Source organism: Microtus ochrogaster, linkage group LG4 (genome assembly GCF_000317375.1).
Source record: "Microtus ochrogaster isolate Prairie Vole_2 linkage group LG4, MicOch1.0, whole genome shotgun sequence".
Classification (NCBI taxonomy): domain Eukaryota; kingdom Metazoa; phylum Chordata; class Mammalia; order Rodentia; family Cricetidae; genus Microtus; species Microtus ochrogaster.
In genome coordinates this window covers 4,352,271-4,380,028 of record NC_022030.1, presented here as the reverse complement: position 1 = coordinate 4,380,028, position 27,758 = coordinate 4,352,271, and the positions used below count along the sequence as shown (strand labels likewise).

General features: G+C 39.0%; 1 protein-coding gene across 1 annotated transcript in view; it reads right to left on the bottom strand.

The window, feature by feature from the left end:
• Positions 1-10,299: 10,299 nt before the first annotated feature.
• Positions 10,300-27,758, bottom strand: part of Eya4 (EYA transcriptional coactivator and phosphatase 4) — a 253,733-nt gene continuing 236,274 nt past the window's right edge. Inside the window, exons 14-19 of the mRNA XM_005360934.2 lie at positions 23,255-23,313; positions 22,987-23,147; positions 21,128-21,242; positions 18,835-18,956; positions 16,802-16,902; positions 10,300-13,543 (exon numbers count right to left, since the gene is read on the bottom strand). Coding sequence (XP_005360991.1) covers positions 13,463-13,543; positions 16,802-16,902; positions 18,835-18,956; positions 21,128-21,242; positions 22,987-23,147; positions 23,255-23,313 — 639 coding nt within the window. The 3' untranslated portion in view covers positions 10,300-13,462. The remainder of the gene's footprint in view (positions 13,544-16,801; positions 16,903-18,834; positions 18,957-21,127; positions 21,243-22,986; positions 23,148-23,254; positions 23,314-27,758) is intronic.

The window sequence follows — 27,758 nt, the reverse complement described above, 5'->3', positions numbered from 1 at the left end:
CTCCACTCCTTCTACAGAGATCTGCCTGCCTCTGTTTCTCAAGTGCTAGGAGTAAAGGCGAGTGCCACAACGCCCAGCAACTTCTCAATTTTCTTAATTTCAGTAGAAAAATAAGCAAACTTTTCTGAAACTGCCAAATGCTTTGTATTTGTGCTATCTTATCAAGCCATGTGCCATGAGTTGACAATGACCTAAAACATCTTTCTATTCTGCCAACTTTGCTGGTGTTTCATTCCCTGTCCCCTTGGGAAGATTTCAACTTCAGTTCTGCGGGATCCCTTATTTAGTAGATGGGTCACATGTCTTGGTTATGGGGATTTTATTTGTTAATGACTTGCTGTGCCTGGCACTCTGCTCAGAAACCCTACGTTCTCTGATGCCTTTGGTAGGGTACATAGTTTCTCATGTCTGAAGCTGGGTGTGCTTCAGCTATGATGCTGGTCCCCAAAAATGGGCAGAAGACTTACTAGGACACACATATGTCTAAGCATACACACCTTCTCCATGGGCTAAGAGAAAGCTTGCATTTGGGGAGGATTTTTTACTTTGTTTATGTATGCTCTGTGTAAATGGTTACTACTTTTGTTTCTAACATGGCTCAAAAGGAATTCTACCTCAAACATATTGGAAGCAACATTCAGTTTCAGATACTTACATTATGACTTTGTTTTTTTAAAACCTGCACACAACTACATCGTCTTGCTTTTTTTTTTCTTCACTCCTGGTAGTATCTACTCCAAGGCATCTAAATCCCCAAGGGCTACTTCCTTTGTCACTTGGTCCTGATGGCTGGCAGAGTGTGTGGCATAAAATATTCGCTATGTGTTTACTGAATAGATAATCCCCTTTGATGATGAATGCCAAAGTATTTAGAAACCAAAGCAATATTATTATGCTTTTTTTTTTCAAATTCCAATCACTCAGAATCCCCCAAACAGCAAGAAACATAGGCAACCATTATTTCTAACCCACCGGCTTTATTTTTTAAAGGTTTCTGTCAAAGCAAGTGGAGGAAAGGTTTTTAGTTTTTTCGTCTAATCAGCTCTTCATAAACCTGGGGCGACAGTTTACTTTGTTCTTGCACCAAGTGTCTCCTCTACCCGCTGAGGTTTGACTTTCTATTCTAGGGTCTCCCTGTGATGTTTTTCCAGTCTCAGCCCATGAAAACCACCTTTCTGGGGGTGAATTCACATGTGGACAGCTGTGCCATAAACTCTATCTATGCACTCACTCACTGTGGACATCATCCTTCTCCCTGTAAAGCAGACCCACTTTGCTGATCTTCTGCCATTCTCCATGTCTGCTCATCATACCTCCTGATGGATGTAGATCCACTGTCTGTTTATGTCTGTGTCTTTGTAAATGGGAATAAATAATTATCTTATAAATTTGGGAACCTTTTACCATTCTTGTTTCATTCAGCACACTGGGAATCAAACATCATTTTGGTTACTGCTGCTTTAGCAGTTATGGCAAAAGGACATTTTGTTTGTTTGCTTCTTATGGAGGCTACGCTGCCCTAGGTCTTATTTGGCCGGGTATCTGAATAGTAATCTGGAGCCTCCCAACCTAGTTGTTCTTACCTCAGTCATTCTGGAAACTCCAGGAAGTAACAGATACTTGATGCTTTAAGTTGTTGCATTTTCAGACCATTTGTTACCAAGTGCTAGATAACTAATACATCTATAGATAAGTCTTTTTCTAGAAGGTTCTTAAGAAAACTGTCTAGATCTCTAAAAGGTTATTACGCATCCCTCTTCAGGTGATGGTGGTTGATGAGCTGGCCTTCAGTGGCCCGGCTTTGCCACTAGCATATCAAATATGGAGCTGGAGAGAGGGACAACTCTCCTTTACCATTGAAGAATTGGGGAACAAAGATCGCCAAAGTCCTTGACCTCCTGCAAGGCTTTGATGAGTGGTTATTTGTGGTTGATTCTAAGTCATAACTGCATGACATCCCAACATGTAGTTTGCACAGAATTTATTAAACAGCTCTCAATGATGAATAGAGTGAGAACCAGTGGGCAAAGGGTATGGTCATAACAGTACATAAATTTTATGTTCATTTGGCATGAAAGCACCTGATTTCCTTCAGCATGTCACAGAATTAGGCAGGGAAAAGCTGACGAGTCTAGATTTTCATGAAGACATTGTTTTGAATAGAAATGTCCCTTTGTGCTAGTGGCCTCCAATGTTACAGATCATGTTGTTTTGATTTGTGTTTATTACATTTTGGTTTGTTTTAATTAAAAAGAAAACCGGAGCTTTGCTAAGATGAGGTTGATTATGCTGAAGACATTTCGCTTAGTTTTTTCCTCCAAGAAGCAGAGGTGGTCTCTGGATACAATGTTTTATGGTTAGATTTGGAAAAATCGCTTGTTTGGTAGTTGATAGACATGGTTAAAGTGTTTACCAGGCAATGCTGATATAGTATATTTAAAACAAAAACACGAGCAATGTACTCATTAATTATGTACAATCTGGCCCTTACTTAAAGAAAAGAATTTCAGGGTAGAAAGACAACTTATTCCAAGACAAAGTATTTAAGAAATAATTTCAAGCTTAAATTTTTGCCCTGTAGGAAGATAGACAAATTATCTCAATAACAGCCTCATTGCTGTTAAGTTCAAGGTGTATTGCTTAATTTGCGTGTGTTTCCTATGACAAAGGAGATGTCGATTTTTGCAATAGAAAAGTGTGCTTTCATAGCTAGTTATAAGTTATTTAAAAATTAATTCCAGTTGATCTGAAGACATGGTAATTGATTTCTCAGTGTGTGTTTACCTAACTTTTCTCAGGTAACCCATGAAACTTTATTTTAGTCTATTTTGTATTAGTATAACAAAATACCCTAGACTGAGAACTTCATTTGAAAACAAAGAGGTTTATTTAGCTCAAAGTTTTGGAGTTCTAAGAACTGGCATTGGTTTCTTATAAGTCCCACAGTGAAGAATCAATTGTGTGTGTGTGTGTGTGTGTGTGTGTGTGTGTGTGTGTAAGAGAGAGAGAGAGAGAGAGAGAGAGAGAGAGAGAGAGAGAGAGAATGATAAGAGAGGATAAGGAGGATGAGTTGAGAAAGACAAACTCGCTTTATAAAAACTCACTCTCAAAGTAACCAGTTTTGTCCCCAGAGCCCTATCTCACTCCTATGACAATCAGGAATTCTTCTCCTGGTGTGTCACACACAACACCCTCCCAGGAAACTCTTCTTAAAATTACAACCAACCATCTCCTTTTGCTTTTACAGTGGGGGTTTAGAGTTCTGCACATGGAATTCTGAGAGGAAACTAAGGTATTTCTAACAAACTTTTAGCTGCCATGTGGGTTCTAGTTCTATGGACTGTTGGAGACTTCACGTTCCTTTAGTGGTACCCTTTCCTCCAGCACGCTGCTTGCCTGTGAACAGGACTGTGACTATTGAGGGCTATAGGTAAACTTGCCCTCAATGAAATAAAAGTGAGAGTGTGCTCGTAGGACCTGACAGCTACTTATCTCGGTAAACTCTCAACTGCCGTAAGAGGAGGTATGGAGATGGAGAACCGAGATGCTAATGTTTACAAGAACTGAAAAATATTTCAGGGTGACATAAAATGATGTGTCAGAAGAGTACATTGATCCACTGGAACTGGAGTTATGAACCACCTTTGTGGGTGCTAGAGACCTTATTTGGATCCTTTGGAAGAGCAGCAAGTGCTCTTAACCCTGAGCAATCTGTCCAGACCCTCAGTGGGTAGATTTAGCTTTGGATGAGCAGTATGGTCGTGGCAGCAATACAGATGAAGGTACTTCAGCGTCATGGGTGTTGCACTTAATGGTTAAGATAGTAAAACAATAATATTGAAAAAGTAGAAGTGATTTTTATCTTTATCTTGACAAAACTAAAACAGATGTGCACATCACAGAATTTCAGCAAAGATGAAATCAGCCTTTTTTTTTTCTTTCCTGAAAACATCTCTGCACACTCTGTAGGGATGTGTGTGTGTGCTTTCCAATTCAAATACTCCAGGAAGTCCCAATGATTCCTGAATGCCTCTATGCTCAGAGCCATTATAGCTTCTTACTCTAGCCAGAAAGTTCATTCTAGGCCACCCAGGATGCGCTGGCTGTGCTAAGAACTGCTGTGATGTGTGATGTAGAAAGAAAAGGTGGTTTGAAAAGAAGGAATCTGGAAAATGTGTTCTAACCTCAGTGCAAATCAGTGCGAAAGCTTCAATGAGATGGTTATCTCCGGAGTCTTCACGTAGGGCTGGGGTCATTGCAATCCCCAGCCAAGACTTCCTCACCACTGCAAAAGCAAGCTTTCTACTGCACTGGCAGCACAAGTGTCATCTGGAAGATAGTTCTGTCTATGGGATGAGAAGAGTTCAGTCAACTCTGCAGCTTGACTGTCACCTGCTGTTGATTGTACTTTTCTGCAGATCACAACAACTGCACAAGTTCCAAACAACTCAGCTGCAGTAAATGGCCAAGCAGATGCATGACGAGGAGCCTATTGCTGCAGTCCAGACAATGTGCATCTGACTGGCCTATAGTCTCTGTCTGGGCTATCCTCAAATCAAACAACTGTAGGAGGCTACTTGAAGTATACAGAGAAAAGAAAAACCTAGAAAACGTTGTTGGAAGAGGGGGCTTGTTGGTGCCTGGATGCCTGGCTACCTTAGACCCAAAATAATCACACAGAAACTGTATTATTTAAATCACTGCTTGGCCCATTAGCTCTAGCTTCTTGTTGGATAACTCTTAGATATTAATTTAACCCATCTCCACTAATCTGTGTATTGCCACGTGGCAGTGGCTTACCAGCAAAGTTTTGGCATGTCTTACTCTGGTAGTAGCTCCATGGCATTTCTCTGCCCTTTTCCCCCCCCAGCATTCAACCTAGCTTTCCCTACCTACCTACCTACGTTCTGCCTTGCTATAGGTCCAAAGCAGTTTCTTTATTCATTAATGGTAATCACAGCTCACAGAGGGGGACTCCCACATCAAAACATCAGTTCTTAAGGATGGGAAATGAAATCAGGTAATGTTTGGTAAGCTCCTGAAACACTGTTAGCCTCTTTCTCTGCTATCTTCTCCCATCTTCCTCTCTTGAGAATATTCATTCTACATGTAGTTCCAAGCTTGTGGCTCAGTCAAAGCCTGGCCACATCCTACATTCCCCTATTTAGAGCATTGCTACAGTGCTATCAGGTCTCTAACTAGTGGATACCACTGGCATCAGTCAAGTAAGCAAGAATAGCAACAAAGGTTCCAAGGAGAGACAAGTCAACATCTGTGTCTCGTCTCAGCAGAGGCAAGAAAAACTCTTTTTAATCTTCCCTTCAAACCACCTATTTTTACATGTGACAAGAAAGAAGAATGGGCTTGTTGAGGCAAGAAAGGGAACCAGCTGGAGTTGGGTAAGGTGCCCTTAGGAAAGCAGTAGGGAGGGGAATAAACAAGGACAAATATAAAATGTAATGACATACAGGATGCTGCTGCTATGGTGAAACACATTATTTGTATACTCACCTATGAAGAATAAACTAAATTCTTGAGTCAAGTGTAGCAATGACATACACAGTCAAGTTGGGTCCAGTTTCTTTTAGAAAAAATGGATTCTCATTTGCCGTTGGCAAAGTTCTCAGTCACATAAAAAAAAAATCATTCTACCATTTTCCCACAGTACTGTCTCTGGTGTCTCCCATCAGACTCCTTAACTGTTCCCATGACTGATGGAGAAGTAATTTAATGACCTAAATCTGGAGATTTTACAGGTGTGTGTTTGGCCTTCATTTTACTTTCTGTTCACGTACCGGAGATTACTGCACACTCTCATGAAATGATTTATTCCGTCATAACTTTATTTTAATGCTCACCATATTTTTGAATACATTAGTCTGTCTAAGTGACTACGTCGTCTGTCATTCTGTTGTGGAACTTTTTACTAATGTTTTATTTCTTTGCCAAATAAATTAGTGTCATATTTGTTTCCAGACAGACGTAAGATGGCAAAGCCTTAGATGTGTAGGTCCCTGAAGGAAAAGTTTACAGAGCATCTGCATTCCTTCGGGCTATAAATCCGGCCATATTACCCACTACTCTTATCTTTTTGGAAGCTGGAGTCTAGCACAGGATACAAAAACATAATGTTAAATCAATGGGAGACCCCAAACAATGTACCATGATGCCCGTCCCACACACACACACACACACACACACACACACACACACACACACACACACCCATTGCTGGCATCATTCCTAGTTCCTAGACTTTCTATCATGAAGATCCAAGTTTATATGAATAACAGATGTATTTTTATTTATTTTTTGTGTGTTTGTGTTTTTATGCTTATGCCATGGCAAGACTGTGGCAGTCAGGGAGCAACTTGTGACAGTCATTTTTTTCCCTACCAAGTGGGTCCTGAGGATTGAACTCAGGATGTCAGGTTTGGCCACAGCCTTTACTCTCTGAGCCATGATTTTTCAAATAATTGGTGTGATTTCATGAAATTATTTCAGATTTTACTTACTCTGTTCAGAGTGATTTAGCTATGATCTGGCAAAGCATTTAACAAACAATCAGGAAATGGTTGCAGATTCAACTCAATGAACAATACTGCTTTGCAATGCCTTGGTTTCCTCCACACCAACACTCCAGCCAGACATCTCCAGCCAGAGGTGAGCAGTCAGCCCTAATAAAAACCACAACCAGAATCTCGTTTTCTTTTGTGTTTCTGATCAGTTGGAAGCTATGTTGCCATCTACCAAATTGCTCAGGCAGAAACCCAGAGGTCAGGGTGTCTATGCCTGAGGACAGGAGAAGCAACTACTGCTGCTGACATCTTAATTTCCTTGAATCCATTTCCTTCTTTTCTCATTTGTGGCCATCATGTTATTCAGGAATCAATAATCTTTGACATTCTGTGCTATCCTCTTAGGTCCCACAGTCTTTATGGTGTGACCAGAAAAAACTGTTGTGAAATTCGAGTCCGGACGCATATACCCCTGGATCTCTCTCTTAATACCTTCTCATCCATGGTAAAATAAGCTCTGCATTGAAAATCCCCCCCCCAGCTTTCTTGGTCTCTAAGTCCCATTTATTATTATCCCCCCCCCTCATTTAGCGTAATCCCACCTGTAAGAGGGATTCTTTCTACTTCTCTAATATAACCACCCTCTTCTTTCTTTCCTCGTTGCCCAGTTGTCCTGTTATCAAATTGCTGTAAATGTATTTATGTTTATACCTGTCGATCTGTGCTGCTCTCAACCAACCACGCTCAGAGATGTTTCTTTTCCCTTGGACAACAGCTAACGCAAAGCCTCATAACTGGTCCAAGGGTTGAGAACAAGCGGCTGTGAATGTCCAGCCATAAATCTGACATCTATATCCCACCCACCACTGCTCAAGGAATGTTATGGAAGAGGGCTTGGAAAGAGCCAGAAGATGTGGGGTAGCTCTGGAAAAGACTTCCGGATGTGGGGTGACCAGTGTTATCACAAACTCACAGGAGTAAAAGACTCACATAAGATCAAGCTAGTCAAATTTTCACTCCAGGTAGGGGAGGAGTTCCTGAGGCCCCACCTCTGACTGGCAGGCTGTTGCCAATTGATAGCTGCTGGGAGAGGGAGAGTCAGTTTTCTTCAGGATTGTGGACTCTACATAGTTGCAAGGCTCCAGTAGATGCTCCCATAGCCACGCACATATGGGCAGGACTAATGGTACTTAGTGTATTTTACACATACACAGACACACAGACATACACACACACACACACGCATGCATGCATGCACGCACACATGCACAAGAGAAGAGGACAAGAAGTTGGTAGGGGGCACGTTGCAGCCATTCTGGGGCAGTTGGAATATGGGAGGGAGAGGTGAATACAATCAAAATAGATTTTATACAGATAAAAAGCTTTTGTTAAACTTGTGTTATTGCCAGGATTCGGAATCATGAGCCATGGAACTTGTAGAGAAGTGTGTTTTATGCAGGATTTTGTTTCTCAAAGTATGCTAATCCAGCCAAGCACAGTGATTTGAAAGTTACCATTTTAAAGTGAATACATTTTTAAGTTAATGCAGTGCCTTCCTCCAATAATCCCAGTACTTAGGAGGCTGAGACTGGAGGATTGCCACAAATTTTAGGCCAACTTGAAACACAAAGTGAGTTGTAGGCTAAGCTGGGTGACAGGGTCTCCCTCTGTCACAAACAAGTGAACACATACCCTCAACCAAAAACAGAAGAAGAAAACTAAGGAAGCAACTTATGAATCATTAGAAGATTATTCTTAATCCAGCTGGTCATTATCAGTTCATACTTTTCAAACGTATTATTGAAACATATTATTGCTTATATCTATTGTTGTTATTTTCATATATCATTACATTACCAAGCATCCCCAAATGCTGTAAACCTTTACATTGGTCTCATCCAACTTACCTGCATGTATTCTTTTCCCCGCTTCAGAGCTTGTGTCACTGGAAGTCATGCTCATTTCAGAGGCTGATTGTACATGTTGTCCTGTGATTTAGCCACCCACTCCACAAACAAGTCTTAAATTCCTACTATGTGCCATATATCATAGGCCTACTATGTGCCATAGTTTCCATTGTGTTCCAGTAATTTTCACAGACATTTACTTTGCAGAAATGAGTAAAACAAAGAAAAATCCATCACTTTGCAGAGCACACCTTGCAAAGGTCAAGCGACACCATATTAAAGGTGAATAAATTACATATTGCACTAAATAAAGCAAAGGATTAATATTATCTAATACAAAAAAGTGGAGACCTATTTAAATTTAGAGATTAGAACCTTGTTAGTCCCAAGACAGTATTGGGGAAAGAGCTGGAAGAGTATTAGGGCATTAGCAGTGAATGTCTGGGTGAAGAACTGAAAAGAAAAAATGCTGGAGACGAGTCTCCGAAGCTGGTAGCCAGTGTGTGGCAAGATTAAAGATATTCAGCAGGAAAAATTAGCCAGAGGAGGGTAGAGCACAAAGATGAACTGCTTACATCACTGCACCATTCATGTAGGCTTCATAAGCCCTTACGTACAGTAGTGCTTATGTTGAACGCGGTGGGGAGGCAGTCGCTGAACACTTCCTGAAGCAGAAGAGCTTGTTCTGATTTAAAGGATTGTCCTGGCTGCTGGAATGACAGGTACTAAAGGGCTGTGATGCCCAAGCAGGGTACTCAACCGAAAGGCAATCATGATGCAACTGGGAAATGCTGGTGGTTATGACCTGGGTGGTGATGGTGAGAGATGTCACGTGGCTGGGGTAGAAACACAGGCTCTGATTTGGATATGCTCATTTGAGCTCTTACGTCCAAGCAGGTAGACAAAATAGGCAAAGGAGACATACTTGTTTGGAGCCGGGGGAAGGAAAATTTAACATTTCTCCCCCCCCCCAAAAAAAATCACCTTTCAGTGATAATTAGATGTGAGGGAACAAAGAGACCCATCTGGTCAATTAATTTTAATCATACCTATTGTATTCTGTAGGCCTTAATGGTCTTTGGTACAGCATACGGTTTCCTAGAGTATGCTCACATAATTTCCTCTAAATTTTGTTCATTTGGAGGCTTAAAAAAAAACAAGCTGTAAATGGGTAAAAAGCGGTTCTGAAATTTGTCTTTGATCTTCGTGTAAACAATGCCCTAGTGAAGAAATTAATATCACACATGTGATAACAAGCTGCTAAATTCGTTTTATGAAAATACTCTCTGTTCTCTTGGAAGATACTGATAACAAAGAGCCATAGGTTATAACAGTTACAGCCATGATTATCCAAATCTTTAAATATTCTATTATGGACTGGCAAGATGGCAAAGCAAGCCAAGGGATGACCTGACTATCTGAGTTCAAACTCACATCGTGAAGCAGGCTCCCACACATTGTCGTCTGACCTCTACATGTGTATGCGGGACATGGCACGTGCACACCCACGCACATTCAGACATACAAAAATAAACATATAATAAATGTATACAAATTCAAGTAGACAATACCATATTGTTAAAAACACTTGTGGTTGTATTGTGATTGTACTTGAAGGACTGGCGATTCCTATGCACAACTCACCTCTTCACAAACCAGCCGCTTTCACATGTTCAGTAGCAACATTTACTGTATTATAATTCATTTTGCCTTCAATGAAAACTCTTCAGCATAGGCATAAAAAACAAACATTACATTCTGAGACTGAAATATGAATTCCATCTGACTTAGAAGCATGGAATACATGAGCATTAAAACTCTACAAAAAGGAATCATGAAGAAAATGAAAACAGTTGCAAAGGTATTTATTGAGAAATAGTAAAGATGTACATATTTTTACAAGCTTTTAATATTAATTTACATTTTTTAAATTACGTAGGCCCCAATAATCTATAACTTTACTAATACATAACAGAAACCCTTGACTTCGACTGTGAGATCCCTACAACACCACCATAATTGGGAGTCAAAATGCAACTTTGGCTCATGATGCTTACGTTTGTGTTGAAAAGAAAATGCCATATTCACAAACAAGTAGGCTTCATTAAAACTTCACAGTAGGGCATGCTGTTGAAGCTATTTTGATTTTAGCTCACCAGACAGTTAGTACCTATTTTTGTGTGCAGACCATACAATCTTAAAACCTTATTTTTTTTAACCTCTGAATTGGGTTAACACATTTCTTTGAGTTTTATCATTTTAGATGTGTGCTATAATATAGTCAGGCCACCTATTTTATTACTCAAATGATAGGGTCTTGATATTTTAAAGGTGCAATATAAGGCAGTTCTTGTTTTTCTAATATCATACCACATTTGAATATGTAATAGCCCAAACCCCACCTGAGTTGAAGAATGGTTTTCAAACTCATTTACAGCAAGGCACAGTATTCTACACAAAAACAGAATGTAGGAAGTGCCCATGGGGCTGCTTTCTTTATTGTTGGTTGTCTGAGGTTATATTTTTCTTGTTTTTTTGTTTTTCAAGAAAGAAAGAAGATTTTCCTGTCCTAAGGTGGGAAGGAAAGAGTTGTAGTCTGAGCTTGCTCAAAGTCACATGACCAGGCTGGGCCCATGGCTTTCTGGCTGCCACCATTGCTGGTGTTGCATTGGCTGTCTCCTCTGGACAGATACTCTGGGGGGCTGGGGAGGAAGAAGTATGCCATCAGCCAGCCCTTGGAGTCCTTGGAAAAAGGGGAGTCTGTCTGGCCCTCAAGTGGAGCAGTGTTAGAAGCCTTGTTCATCAGATTCTAAAAAGAATTAAAACTTTTGATGCAGGGCCACAAGTCTAGCCACGAGAGAAACTGGCTGTGTGCCAAACTAACTTCATTTTATCATAGTAATAAATATTTAATGTTTAGATTCACAAATGAGTACTGGTAATAAAAAAATAGTCTTTAACCTTTTAACCAGTTTCAAGCTGAAGATCCGCAGAAGTGTAAAATTTACTGTTAATATTATTAGGATTAAAATATTCCCATCATAATTAGCCACTATAGCATTATGGGAAAAGGTAGCCAAAGCCACATTTAATCTATGAGGATCGTATAAGGATTCCCTATCTTCTGCAGAATTATCTCATTATCTTTCTACCCCACACGGAGCCTCATCATTCTCTAAAGAAAGACAGCTCTCCCTCCAGAGTACTCATTGCGATGTTTGAGCAAAGCATTTGTCTTATTTGAGTTGCAGAAGGCTCGGGCAATGAGCTGTCATGAACTAGCCTCAGACGAGAGGCACTAACAGCTGGACTCTAGGGTCTATCTGACGCCGTTCAGAGTGCAGAGCTTCAGGTGTTTACACCATTAGCACATTTTACTTCTTGAAGTCATGAATTTCCACAAGGCCAACCGTGTCATAGCCAATGAGAGAATCTGTATCATGTCACCAACACAGGCTACACACCAGCAAAACAAAAAGACATGCAGACACAATGATGGCAGGCCCTCCCGGCAATGAATGCAGGCCTTGTTCAGCAACCATACTAAGAGGAAACCAATGTATTCCTGTCTGTAAATGGGAAGACCCTGGACTAATGTGTTCCAAGGAGAGCTAATCCCCTTTACTGTTGATATCTGGTGATATTGTCAAGACCTAGCTTGTCTGATAATGAATTTATGATGATATTCTATAAAAAAACTTCATAGACTCAGTGTTTTCTCCCGTGGGAGCTATCTGATAGACCTGCCTTCTATCATTGAGGGGACTCGCTTTTGCAGTGCAATGGAAGACAAACGTATTCTGTCGTGTCCACTCAATGTGCATGTTAAGCTATAGTCATAGCATATTATAAAAATGACTTGAAGAATATTTGCTAATGATTTGCACCATAATATCTTTCTCTAAGCAATTTACACATGTCCAGAATCTTAAATTGAAATTGGGTAAATTGACATGGCTCTTAGTTTTCTTCCAGAAAACTTTAAGAAAGGATAGTTGCGACATCAACATATATTTCACTTTAGAAATAAAGAATTCACTGTTTCCCAAACCTTTTGCTTATTGATGCTGAGATAGTTGACTCTTACCTATTACTGGAAATATTCAGAAGCCAAATAAGATGCAAGCCTTCTTGTAGTATTACGATTGGTTTCTCATTCTAATAAATCCTCAGTTTGTTGATGATTCAGTATTAAAATGCCAGTCTGAATTTTAAATTTGGTCATGTCAAGGATTATTACCAAGCTTTTTGTTTGTTTCGGTTTTTTTTTGGTTTTCTGTTTGTTTGTTTGTTTATTTTGTCTTTCATTATCTACAGAGACTTTAACCAAAGTTACATTGTAACACACAAACGCTGTCTTGTCTTTAAGGCACAACACATCAGTATGAACATTCTCTTTGCCAAACTTAAAAAAAGAGACAATATTATATTTCCATTTCCCTGGCCCTCTTCCCGCCCCGACAAAGAAAAGAACAATTGCATCACTTTCAGAGTCAGCTGCTAATAAAGTCACAGTAAATTATTTCCATCAATAATTTACACAAATTACAGGTCTAGATAGGACTGTCAGTATACAGTCTGAGTGCATTCAGATTCAGATTTTCTGGGCTAGGTAGGCTAAAAGTCAGATTCAAACCTCAGGGGTGAGAAGAACTCTCATTTTGAGGAATGTTTTCGACCACCTTGTCAGAGGCAGAACAGGTGCTGTGGTCTGGAGGGCTCGAGTTCTTTACTAAAGCTGTTAATTCCAGTTAGGACTCATTTGGTGGCTGTCAGCAACGTCCACAGATTTTTTTTTTTAAACCATGAAAGTATTGTAAAGATAATAAGACCATAGAGTTTCCTTTCTGCAACACTACAGTTTAATTCCATTCAGCAACCTGAATTCTTCACTTTGGAGTTCTCATTCCAAGCATGATTTCCTCCTTTAAGACCATTTAGATGTGGAGAAGAAGCCAGCGGCATTGGATCACACATAAAAATTCAGTGTACTTGAAATATAAAAAAAACCAATGGATTCCCAGCTAGAGAATACAGTTACAAATACTCTAATTCCAGTGCTTGATGTAGAGCCAAGAGGTCCGAGTGGCTTGATATCCTCCAAAAGGGCATGTTGTGCTGTGTGGTCAAGACAAGGGGAGAGGAGAGAGGGAGGGGGCAGGAACGAAGAATGGAGACAGATCACAACCATCATCCCATGGAGACAGCAGCACACATCAGGGTGTGGGGTTCACCCGAATTCAAGGGAGGGAGTTTAATAGAGGGAGAGCCACAGGTGAAGGTCTGCTAGCTAGCACCAGTGCGGAATTTTCTAAGAAACTGAGAAATAGATCTGAACTGTATTTTAGTGTATTAACAGTCAACACTGTGTTTCCTACATGGTTTAATCTCTACGCTGTAAATCAGAATTACCAAGGTCAACACTGGGGAAAGCAAGACGACATACAACTCTTGCATGGATGAGTGATAAACTCTCTATCAGCATACTACTTTTAAAAGTTGGTTTCTTGGTTAGAAATAAGAGCAAATTAGACTATGATCTTGCTAAACTCAGAGGCCTTTGGTAATGTGAGGGGAAAAAAGAGTGAATTTCTAACTGTGCAACAATTTGGAGCAGAGCTAAATAAACATTGGAGTTGATAATATTCAACTTGTCCAGGGTAATTAATAACTTAAGCCAGTATATGGCTTGATTTATTACACCAGTACAAGACTGAGAGCGAGAGGACTTAAACTTCCAGTTTTAGTGGGGACATACCATCGCCATGTGGATAGACAGCTCTTAGATGGCACACTGGCTTGTGGCCTCCAGAGATGTATTAGTATGCACTCCAGATGTAACTAACATCCAGGATTTACAGGAGGAGACCGATTAGAAGTAATATCTGAGGAGACCTCATTGGAAAGAATAATGAAAAAAATATACTGTAGTAAATGACAAAACAATAGCATTATTTGTTATTTTGAACTTGAAACATCTTCTAGGACATATGTGAGGGGAATGTAGTCAATATGTAGTAGAAATATTTATATAGGTATATATATATAAACGTGTCTTATTTTAACATGAAAGTTTATTATAATCACTACTACTATGTAATTCTTTGCTGCTCAGTATGGTAACCACCACCAACATGTGGTTATGAATGCTTGAAATATGTTTAATCCAATTTAAAATACATTATGAATTTAAAAACCAGACTAAAGCTGACACAGGAATCTAGACATCATGTCAATAATTCCTATATAGACTAGGTGTAGCTATATAATATTTGGAACAGATTAGGTCAATTAAAGATACTATTAAAGCTGGCTCTACTTGTTCCTTTGGCTTTTAGAAAAATTAAAATTTACATATACATCTCATGTGCATCTTGAGAGGGGAGTGCAGTTATTGTTATTGTTAAGATTTGACCTTTTTTCCTCTTTGATTTCACAAACACATGTTTTAGTTCCATTAAAGAATTTGAGAAGGGTAACATTTTGCATTTCAGCTCAGATCTATTTGTAATAATAAAACAGTACTCAGTATATCTGCACATGCGATTACTTCTACGTTAAAAAAAGCATGCATTCTGAACACTAGGGCAACCAGCCACCTGTGTTTCCAAATAGATTCACAGCCTTCACCCATCACCCAAACTACACCCACTTCAACAACCATTTGAAAACAGCATTCTACCCAAAGTTTGGATCCATTTGGAGTCAAGCTATATGCCCCTGTCGCTGAGAAGCAGAAGGCATCTTCATAATCTACCATCCCCAGTGTGGATAACTAGCATGGACTTGATAAATCTTGATTCTGAAAGGCACACATTGTTTACTGGCTCGTGAACTTTCCTAGTTCTGAGCAAGAGATCAATAAATTTCACAGAGGTTAAAGACTACTTGTATTTGTCTAAGGGTCTGTTGTTTGTTATGTGTTATTGTAGTGCCAACATGAAAAATTAAAACAACGAACTCCCATACAATAGACATTCATAAAGTCCAGAAAAGATGACAACTGTCTGCGACTTAAACACCTCAAGTAGCAGGCAGCTGGGCAGGTTGGGTTGTTTGAGGCTGCAGGGCTGACCTTATACAGAATGTCCTTGGGACCAGTGTGCTGTCTTGAGTCATAGCCACTGCTAATTAACACTCAGGAAGTCCCATGTCACCAGCTCTTGTAACAGAATGGGAAAGCATGGGGACTCTAGGGGACAGCTGCCCAGGATGCCTGAAACCTTTTAAGTAGAACCCTTTCCCTTTCTTCAGTTTGCTGGGTTTGAGTTGACTGGATACATCAATCATTTATCTTTCTGTTATGCTCATAAACTCTTCTATATTACAGTTTATGAGCTTATTAAGCTTATTAATAATTAGAACTGCTTGTTCTAATTATTCTATAGAAAATAGAAATTGAGTCTATGCTGTGATATGTGCATTTGGAGGTTTTATTAGAAAGTGATTTAGAGAGTCCATATATGAGAAGTATAACATTCTCTTTATAAGCTAAAATGCCATTTATTGGTTTTGTTTTGTTTTAAATTTTGTGGCCCTCCAGATAAGGAAGTAGAGGGCACGGGTTTGTGTTGTTTAGTGTGGAGAACAAACTTTATATCATTCCTCTTCTCATGCTGAACCAACCACTTAGTGATTTAACTACTACCCCAATTCCTCATCAGAAATATGCATCAGATAAAAAAGGCTTATTTAAATCAGTAGGGCCTATGAAATCTGAATATGTTCAAAGCCAGCTGCTTGGTACTTAACTACCAGTGATTCACTGAAATAGGTGAGAAACTTCTAGATGGAAGGAACATTGCCAGTTTGACTCTAAAACAAGTTGGCACAAAAAGTATGAACAATGCACCAATTCCAACCCTGCTGACTAAGGCCTCTTAAGTTCCCTTTCAGCTATCAAGTCTGTCTTTAGTATTCATTATCAAGGAACCGATCTGTCTCTAGGCACTCACAAGGAACATGAGGCATTTGAGAGCTGTGGGCCACCCTCGCTAGCTGTGTTATGAATTTGTTAAATTTCTTCGTCTGGTACATTTAATGAGTTTTTTAAAAATTGGTCTCTATGTGCACTCGTGTGTGTGTCTGTGTGTGTGTTAAATGCATGCTCTAAGTTTATGACTGTATTTCTTATATAGCTATATACATGTGAATAAATATCAATAAATTATCCTGAATGTCCTAGCAAATTCCAGGCATAAAATGCTAGACTCCAAATGGTTTATTGGCAGGTCAACATTGGCTCTCATGCTCTTATTGATTTGCATTTGTAAATGTCAATCACTTGTCAAGCTGCCATTGGGCCAAACTACAGGAATGCAAACAAAAAAGGCTTGCACTAGAAGTACCACACCAACATTGTTTGAGACAGGTTACCTTTTTCGCTGCCTGCTCTTCTTCTACACCATCCCCAATTACAACATATACTACTTTTCTGCCAAACCTTTGCATTATTCGTTCAAAGCAACTTTCTTTTCCTGGAAGATAAACGAGATAAAGTTCAGAGCGAAATTACCTGCTTTGCTGCGTGCTCTTCATCTCGGCCGTCTCCAATCACAACATAAGTTATGTTAGTGCCAAATCTGGACACTATACGCTCAAAACAGCTTTCCTTGCCTGAAAAACAATGCATTGCTTATTCTTCCGGCCATGGCACTCACTAACCTAGAGATTCAGAAAGTGTTCAATTAATGCCTCTTGAACAATGTGTGAGTGAGCTTATGACCTTATGATCCCTGCATTTAGAAAGCAACAAACACATTGCAGTAATATTGCTTTTTATCTAGGAGAGATCATTAAACAAATGCTTTTGACAGTCTAAGAAAGACAGTAGGCTTGAGAATTTGACCCTGATAAAATGTTAGTGTGTTTTCAACTCCACTGAAAGAGCAGTGAAGCACCTTTTATGGGCAAATAAAAGTTCTACAGCATTTGTTTAATTCTAAGAACCAGTTTTATCTAATTTATCTTTTGGATAGGCAAGTCAGTTGAAGAAAAATGAAGTCTTATCTCTAAGGAAAGAGGGAATACTAACAGATTTACCTTGATAAATGACTCCTTTAAACAAGTATGTGAGCACACATATAGTCAGATTAATTACATCAAGTGTGCTATCCAACTGACCACAGCTGTGATTGCAGCAGATTTGCTGACTGCACCCTGAAGTATGACTGCAGGGACCTTGCTCATGTTTTATCTTTACAACATTGGCATCTTTTCCCGAATCCCATTCCAAGAATGTTCTTGCAGCCATCACTACTTTTGACTTTTTCCTTCCTTATCTGCTAGTTCAGGATGCTAAAACAAAAATTACTAGTGACAAGGGAAAAACAATAATTATTGTCTTGGGTTCAATGGAACATATTTGGTCAATGGGAAGAATATTAACCTTTAAATAAAAGAAATAGGTATTTATATAAAAAATTATTTGTCTGTCAAAAAGAAAAATCACATTCTATCTATCAGTCCTACAAATATAATGTATGCATCTTCACAGAGCATAGTATGGGATTGGAGTCTAGGGTCTGATTTGGAACGTGCATGACAATGTGACATATACTTTAAGAAAGTCTGGCTCTCCCTAACTGTTCCCCCACATAGCTGCAATCTTCACAAGACTTAGAGCTAGCTATGATGGTGGGAGGTTTTGGATTTTGAACTTGTCAAAGTGCCAGCAGGTAATTTTGTTGCTTTTGGGGGCACGTGGCATAACCTAGTTATTTTCCCAGGCGTTTCCTCCACAGACAATGGGATATATATCCTGCCTTCTTTTAACTCTATCAAAATGGCAGAACTTGACGAAGTTTTATTTTGAATGATAATTGGAAGTCAGACTCTGCAAACCATATTTGAAGATGAAGATGGCTCCATAGATGTATTTTACTTAGGAAACAGATTGTAGTTATTTGAGTCCTTCTGTGTACTGGCAAGAAATGTATATTTCAGGTACACAAGTAAAAATGTATATTTTGCTTTATGAAAAATTTTCACTTGTTCCTAAAATTATTTTTTGATTGCTGGTAGGATTAACCTGAGGCTTCCCAATGATGCCAAAATAGTATTTTATTTTTAACCTTAGACCAAGACATAATTCCATTTTATAGTAATTGAACAATTAAGTAGTACGGTTAGCGCATGTATTACTCAGCTAATATAGTTAGAATACTGTATAAAATGGACAGAATGAGTTAGGATTACCTAAATACCAAGTTCAGCATTTTATAGCTAAGAGCTCTCATCAAATATACACATGCATCATGAATTATATGTGATTTTGTTATTCGAGGTGCTCCCAAATTTTCTGGATGTGTTAATGGAAAACTGATTAAGAGAGAATCATGCAGAAATATAAATACAGTTGTAAAACACTCCAAACACAGATGTGACTACATTTCTAATAGTTCCCTTACCTATTTTCGTTGCACTGTAAATGTTCTCAATGGGAAAAGCACCTCCTAGGCTGTAGAGCAGGATCTTCGCCAGGGCCGGGATCAGCTGCGTTGTCGTTACCAAGACGTTTACACAGTTACTCCTACCAGGGAGGAAATGCATGGATTGGCTTTCTAGTGGCAAATAACTTCTAGCAGTAAGATTGAAAATTGCCCCCATTGTTTGTAAATGCTTGAGGAGACCACCTCTTTCAGTCTTTTAACCACCGGTGCTATCAGCCAACAGACTCTCCCTGAAGTGGCAGATTGTTAAGAACAATTCCCATAATCCAAGACCATTTTCTGACATTTAATGGCTCCATTGTGTTTGTCAGAGCAAAATTCTATTCAAAGTCCTTTAACTCTACAGTGATGAGGAGAAAGAGAAGTAAGGCAGAGGCTTTGGAAGTTTGGAGAAGCGGTTTGGCCGGAAGCTTCAGCATTTACTAAATAAAATGTGATATTAGCAGCTGCTTCATCTTTCAAAATTATCAACACTCTGTGACAGAACATTTGTAAAGGACAAATATAAAAAAGGAAACGAGAGGTATAAGTATTAATTACATATTCAGAGATAGTTTCCATCTTCATTTGCAAATCTGCTTTCCCAGTAGGAATTATATATTATCCAAACAATTTCTTTTGTGTGTTATCCTCATATTATCTACAAGCAAACTCTTTTGCCAGTTGGTACAACATAATTTTTCAAAATAATGTTTAGATGAGTTCTGGTTTCTCATGGCTATATATAATGCTGTCTCAAGGCTGTTTTTTTGTTTTGTTTTGTTTTCCTAAACCTGGAGTTACTTCTTTAGTGAATACCCACAGAACAAGGAAAGTAGATGGTAACTCAAAAACTCTGACACATAAACCATCAAATAATTTGCTTTCCCTACATTTTTGGGTCTCGTGTAAATTTTAAATATGTGTTAGTGCTAAACTCTATGGACAATTTAGCAAGCTTTGTAGTCTCTAAGCAGTCTGGTTGTTGGCTTGTTCTGTTTTTTTTTTTCAGGCCTTTTCTTTCTATTCATTTAATCATTTCCTAAAGTCACACAATTTTGAGGTGGCTTTAAGTTCTTTTATAAAAAATACATAAATGAGCTATTGGTTCAGTTCTTGGAGAAATGCCCATGACGGTACACAATTTCAAAGTCCCAGAGTCCTTGACCTCTGGCTGATTAGTCGCAGTTTCAGACATGATATGGAAAGTTCCATGTCCAAGCTTTCGCTGTCAGACAATTCTTGCATAGAATTCATTTCCCTACCTGAGATTCCTACACATTTACTACGGACCCTCACCTTTCTAGACACGGAGTAAAATCTAACTCATTTTAGGCCCAACATTTCAAACAGTTGCAATGGACAAATTTGTTCCCCACTTGACTCTTCGGGCTGAATTCTTGGCAGTTTTCTCCTTTGTGTTGTTTCTACGGATCAAATTCCAGGCACTAACACACTGGACGCTGGAGACTTCGTGTCTGTCAGAATTTCCATTAGAATTGTGACACCGAGAACTGAAGAGAATGTTCGTGTCTGCCCAAATCAACACAGGAAGCTAACGCAAGCCCCCATCACAAGAACTTTCTGTTGTTGGTGACGTTTCTGATCTTGCTACCAGAAAGGAATCACATGCCAGATTTGACACATAAATTTACTTTCATGTCCTAAATACATCAGGCTCTTCTTTCACTCTTGCAAACTTTTTAAGTATCCGGACAGCACCTCTTTTTATGCCTGGTACACACACATGGGTTCACCTAAGTCAGAAATAACACTATACAATAAGAAATAATAATAATTTCACCACCAGCACTTTTTCCAAATGTATCCTGCTGAATTATTGTTCATAGAACAAAGCTGAAAAACAACTTGAAGTTGGTGTAATTTTGTTATCTATATCAAGTTGGTAGAAACACTGTGAAGACTTGCGGTGGTGAGCAGCTTCCCTATGTTTTCCTGGTACACTTATATGGTGCATACTACCCATCAGACCTAAGCCACACGTCTTTTAACAAGTCTTCTTTTAATTCTGTCATCGTCCTTTGGATGATTTGAATCCTTTGATGATCACAGCACTGCTTCCTTTTCATGACATGTTATATAACTTTCCTGTGGGATTATCAGTGGTTATGATCACACACACACACACACACACACTGAAAAAAATCATTGGACGTGGTGAGTTGCTAAGAATTGAAACAGTTTTGCTATGTTATGTTTTGGACTCAGATCTTTCATATAATTGAAGTAGAGGGGCAACAATCCTACTTACCTAGTACTAATAATTGATAAAGACTTAAGTGCATTCGTTAGCCAGGAATCTGTTAGGCCTTCGATCTCTGCCCTTAATTGCAGCCACGCATCCCTCTTGGCAGGGCCAAGGAGTCCTGAAACACCAAAATACAAAGTGCAGTCAGGAGTGAACACTGTCTCTGTGATACAGAATTTGACATCTCTTCTGTTTACAAGAAACAGTTTTGCTTTTGGTTGTGTTGTAAGTAAAGAGGTGCAGGCTTCTACCAACATAGATTCATCCTTTTGGAGTCAACTATTCTCAATTCATTCAATGAATTCTTATTAGACAACACACTTGGCTAGCCATGTGCAGATATGACACACAAAAAACAGACCCCAGTATTTTCCCTCTTGCGGAGCCCGGAATTCAACACAATAGCTGGAAGGCTCAGCAACTTCTAGGCCTGAGTCTCCTGATGAGGCTGGGATGTGTCGGATCTGGAGGAGCAGTGGGGTCCCTCCAGTCCAGGAACACAAATGTGGCACTTAAAATTATTGCCTCTTCATAATTACAGTTCCATGTTGGAAAAGTATTATCAGGATCAGTATGCAGTTGCTACGGTGCTTCTTAAACTTGTGCCTGAGCTTACTGATATTTTGTGTTTTAAAAGAAATCAATAGCTCTGTTTAAAATCCCTAGGAGTACGATCCCAGCATAAGCAGCAATGGTGGGAAGAAGTTGGCATGTTAAATTTTAGTTCACAGAGATGTTGGGATATTCACCAGTGGTGACAAGCATGCAAGAGGCTCCAGCACTGTACGAAAGGAAAAGAGGGAGGGAGGAAGGAAAAAGGGAAGACAGGCAGGAAGGAGAGGAAGAAAAAAAAAGAACAAGACAAGAAAAAAGAGAAAAGCAAAGCAGCCCTGCGTTCATGATAAAATGAGATCACATGAACATCCATTCAAAAGGAAGATTTCTCACTCAAATTGTATTTCAGCTAATGGGAGCAAATACACACCACATACAATAGGCACTATTTAAAATTAAAACATTTACCTTCCAGAAAGTCTCATTTTTCTAAATTCCAGTAAAAAGATGCTACTATCTGCCAGAAAATAAACTCTCACATCATTGATTTAAGTACCCAAGCCACAACACTATATATTAACAGCCTTCTCAATTTTAAAATAATTTTAACAATACTATGCTGTAAGATGAGGGAAAGACACACAGATACTAAATGTTTCAGACCTCTCAAAGGGCCGTTTAGCTTTTTTTTTTAAAAAAAAAAGGTAAATGTATTATTTACAATTGATTTTATTTTACAAAAGTGTCTTGTACAAAGCATTAGAATGATTTAGGAAACGCAGCTAGGAGCTGGAGCAGGGCTCAGTTATCTGTTTGGAAACAAAAGTCTTCCCTGTATACAATTTCTGTTGACTCAAATCTTCACATAGTCTGTGGTTCTGTCTTGCTCTTTACATCTATTGAGTAGTATTCACTAAGCATTTAATGTGATTTAATGATAGAAAATATTGGGAAACAAGCACACAGCCCCATCCTCACGTTGTCACTAACTCTTTCAATAATTATGGCTCTCAGCTTTTCACCACCCCTTCTTTGTCTTATTTTCATTGATAATGAAGCAGAATAAATATCCCGCTGGAAATCTTGGTAGAAAACGGGGTTTCTCACAGAATAGCCAAGTCCTTTTACAGGGGTGCATTCAATTTTCTCCTAGTAATTCAAAGAAAGCAAAAATTCAGGCTTGGCACTTTTCAAGGCGAGCCTTTAGCTGATTTGTTCTCCAATGGGTCAATCTCCATCAGGAAACTGCAAACCAAATTCTACCTAGAGCCAGGGTGCCAACACTGGATGGACTCGGCCGCACGTACCTCCGACATTGTTCTTGTATGTGTTATATAATTCCTTTACTCTTCTGTAGCGAAAAGCCAACTTCCTCATCCAGTCCACTCCTCCTCTCACACCTGTTGGCAAACAAAGGTTCGCACTACTTGCAGCTGCATGGAAGCCATCAGTTGCAAAACTGTAGGTACTGCAGCACCCGAAATGCATCGAAAAGAAACAGAAGAAATAATTACGTGTGCAAAACTCCGCGGCTGAATTTCTGTAGCAAATGGAAGATTGAAAGACATGGCTTACCTTAAGTCCTGACCGTTGTCGTCTGAGGAAACATCATCTATGTGAACTTGATCACACTCCTGGGAAAAAGGAGAGAGCAGGCAGACATCACCAAACACATCTACCACCAGAAAGGTTTCCCACCATTCCATGGCATCACACTATGGCCACGAGATGGCAGCATGGGCCCATCCGTCCCTTCCTCTAAGGCTTGTTTTCTCATGTGGGTTAATAGCCCCTCTTCCTTTCTCAGATCTAAATCCAGCAGGGTCACATCAAGCGGTCTGAAAACTTGGAGCGCTTTGAAAAAATAAGTTTAATTTTAACGTCATTGAGAAGAAGAACTCTTGAATCTTTGAGATCAGTGTCTCCGCTAATCTGAAAATACACAATGTGCCATAGGTCTGAGCATATCAAGTAGTCACTATTATTTATTATTTGCTTGGTGGCAAAAAAGGGGTCTTGACCTCAGAACATGGTGTCCTGTGAGCTTTCCAAGACTTCCTGCTTTTTGCTACAGTGTTTTTTGTTATTTAAACTTAAAGTCATGGTTTTCTGATACAGAACAAAGGTAGTAAGTAGCCAGAGGAGCTGACATTCTCTTTTCATCAAGCTTTGAAAGCATTTTTAAATTTTCATGAATACAAGTAAAAACAGTTAAGATTTACATACCAAATGCGCTCCAAACCCTAAGGAAAATAAACTTGGTAAGGATGCTCATTTTGGATCTGATTTCAAGTCAGCGTTTCTAAAAGCAAATCGTGGCTTCCACATAAGAACTGGCCTCTTCGGGGCTCTAAAAATCCTGTTCTGTGTTTAAATAATTTCAAAGTTCCCGTAAAATCGTATATGATTTAAGGTGAAATTGGCTGGCTTGATTTTAAACCTAGCCCTCAGAGGAATAGGTCCATGGTTAATAGTTGTAAATGATTACAATTCACAATAAATCAATGAGGTGTGTGTGTGTGTGTGTGTGTGCGCGCACGCGCATGTGTGAGTTTTGCAGGAGATTGAGGTTAGACTCTTGTAGACCCTTGCATATGTTATGCAAGTGTTTTACCACTAAGTTACAATCCCAGCTTTTGAGCCTCTTGTATTTCCTTTAGATTATTAATATACCCACTGATTTTGATGCTACACTTATCATCAAAAATGCTTATCATTCAAAAATCAATTTAAAATGATCAAATTTGAAAGTGTGCTGTATTAAGAAAGACTCTCTACTTTGAATTTGTTATAGACGTGGAAGTGTCTATAGCCAAACACTGAATGCCTAGCCGTCAGCCTTTCAAAGAACATATTTATCCCATTTAAGTTGACTCGGATTTCTTTGCACTTACGGAACTAAAGGGTGAGGGGATGGTGCAGCCACAGGTAAAGAGCACGCTGCTGAGCCTGATGACCTGAGTTTGACCCTAGGAGCCCACCAACTGGAAGGAGAGAACCAACTCCTGTGAGTCGTCCTCTGACTTCCACATGCGTATGATGCAGATAGTTTCCATCCCCAAGAAAATAAAATAAATGTGAACTAGGCAAACAATAAAGCACAAAACTAGGTGGCAAGCTCAGTCAGTAAAATTTTGGGATATAACTTCAAAATGTAGTTGGGATGGAGAGATGCCTAAGCATTTAAAAGCATTCGCTGCTTTCCCAGAAGACCCAGTTTTAGGACCCAGCACTCCCATGACAACTGACAATACTCCCTTCTGCTGCATACACATGCGACCCATACATGCATGCAGGCAAAATACCTATAAACATAAAATGAAAACAAAAAAAAATCTTTTTAAAAAATTAGGTATACTTATTTTAATAGTTCATAGGTTTTACACAAATTATGGGATTAGCACGTTTTGAATAAATCTCTGTCTATTTTCATATGTAAGGGCTGAGAACAATTATTCTTTACTAGAGATCATCTGAGGGCACTTCTGGGAGAGATAATCTGGATACAATGATTTTCCGAGGCATATTCTAGAGGCAGAAAATAATCAATCCAGAAATTGGGGAATGAAAGAGCTGAACCTAAAACTTAAGAACGGGAAGGAGGGGTAATATGGAATGGGAAATATGCTCAAAGTACATAATATGCTTGTTTGAAAGTGTCATTATGCAATCCAGTACCATGGGCAATGAATAGTCAGCAATAAACATAACTCCCAGTTAAAAAGCAAAAGAATTGCTTCTTAAATACACAGTAGAAGTCGAGACAAATAATAGTAACCGGTAGAATTGACACAATCATTTCAAGTTCCTGGCAAAAAGTCTTAGTGACATGAATTAATAGCCCAGTTGGTGAGGGTTGTGGGAAGATGTGGATGTCATGGGTTGAGGGAGAAGAAAAAGAACAGACTAGGATAGGAATTGAGGCTGCCTGAGCTATGCTGTTTCCATTTTATGAAAATTAGTTGAGAAGGATGCAGGCTATCCTGTTATGAAAGGAGGCATTGCACCTCCAAAACAAATCAGATGCAAGTATAGTAAGTTGCTGCACTGGGCTGTAAAGTGATCTAAACAGTTAGCATGGCAGCTGGAAAACTTAATTTTCCCCAGAATATGGAGGCACCAGAGTAGACCAAAATGACCTAAGTATTTCTTCTTCAGACACGGTAATATTCTTTAAATAAATAAATGTTAATGTGTATGAGTGTTTTGATTGCATGAATATCTGTGGAACACATGTGTATCTGGTACCCTTTGAGTCCACAAAAGATGTTAGATCCCATGGAACTGGGGTTACAGACAGTTGTGAGCAGCCCTATAGGTCCTAAAAGTCAGATCTATGGAAGGGCAGTTAGTGCTCTTAGTCACTGAGTCATCTCTTCTAGCTCAGACATGGTGAAATTCTTGGGAGGCATTTAGGTCGAAATAAATGTCTGACACTCCTCACTCCATTGAACTGCCAAAATCTTTCCTCATATAAATAATCTCCATGTGTCTCTTATGTAATAAACTTATTTAAATTCCCCAAAATGAGCAGGGAGATTTTTGTGAGTTCCTCCAACCGCCAGAAGTTATTTCTTGAATACTTTTTGATTTTAATTTTTTGAAAAGCTCCCCTGACGTTTCAAGTATTAAAGTCACATGATTAATTTGTACATAGCTTGCCCCCAAATTCATTTTTTACTCTTGAGGACAACAGTATATCAAACTTATTGGACCATGCACTCTGTATTTGAAGTTAGGTTTGAGGGTCTTCCAAATCTAACTCTCTTTAAATTTATGCTTCGTAACTCTCTGTGTTGACTCTGGACAGTTGCCCGAGAATTACGGTCCAGTTAAAGAAACTTGAACTTCAATTACTTAGATTTTTAAGGAAAAAGATAAATAATTGTTCATCAACTAGCTTTCACTGTGAGGAGCCATACAGGGATCATTTTAATCCACACCTAAAATGCCCCCTCCAAACATCCAAGAGCTTTGGTTTTGAACATAGCTTAGCAAAGAACTCAAATGTTTGAAATAATTCTAGTGTTAATCATAAATGCTTTAAATTTGTCTTATAAGGGTAACCACAAGGTTCACCCTGATCTATTCCAGTTAGAAGCCACAGGGCTCTTCTCTCACTTTCGTGAACCCCAACTCCCTTGTGCTTTCTCCTCTGGAAGTTATTCTAACTAAAATAACATTTTTTTGAACAGAGAGAATTCTCTCACTGGGCTTGGGGGTGGGCAGAATGGAATGAAGTGTTGACTAGTCAGAATCCAGATTTGGATCTTTTAAGGAAGTCTGAGTAGATCAGCTGCCACTGCCATGGTCCACCATGTATTGAAGCATTTACTATTTCAAATAGACATTTGGATTCCACAAAAAGATCCTAAGACATAAATATATAAGAAAAAAGGTCCTCACACTAAGCTAATAAGAGTATGTACTGCCTTGAGTAATTGTGCGTGTCAGCAGAAGCAGGTTTGGCTTAATTCTATGATGGAGCCTTTGCAAGAAGTGTGCTGACAAATGGGTTATTGACATAAATGTGATATTCAAAATTAGCCACACAGGATGGTACATATGTATGTAGGTAACTCTACCAAATGGACTTGACAGATACTGCATAGATCTTATTAGTGCAGCGCTTATCTGTGTCACATGACCATACATGTTTGTGCTTCTTGGGCTCATCTACCTGTGCAAACACAAATGCACACATGGCTGTTTGGGTTGGGCGTATCATTTACTGGGCAAGTGGAGTGCAGTTGAAGAGTTAACTCTGGAGTTTAAGTCAAATAGTGTTTCTGTGGAAGTCTAAAACACACCCCAAAGAGAAATGTCAGCACCAATGTTTTCTCAACAAGTTCAATATTGCTGTTCATGATCACAGCTGATATTTATAAAGTACCTTTAACATAAGATCTCGCATGAGATGAAAAGTCTGAAAGCTCAATATATAATCACAGCTTTTTATAGACATTTCAATATTTACTCAAAGTGTGTAAATGATTTACATATTTGTGTTAGGATACCCTCACATTCTCATTTTGATCTTCTGTTAAAAGGTTAGGATTTTATTTAGATTCTGATTATT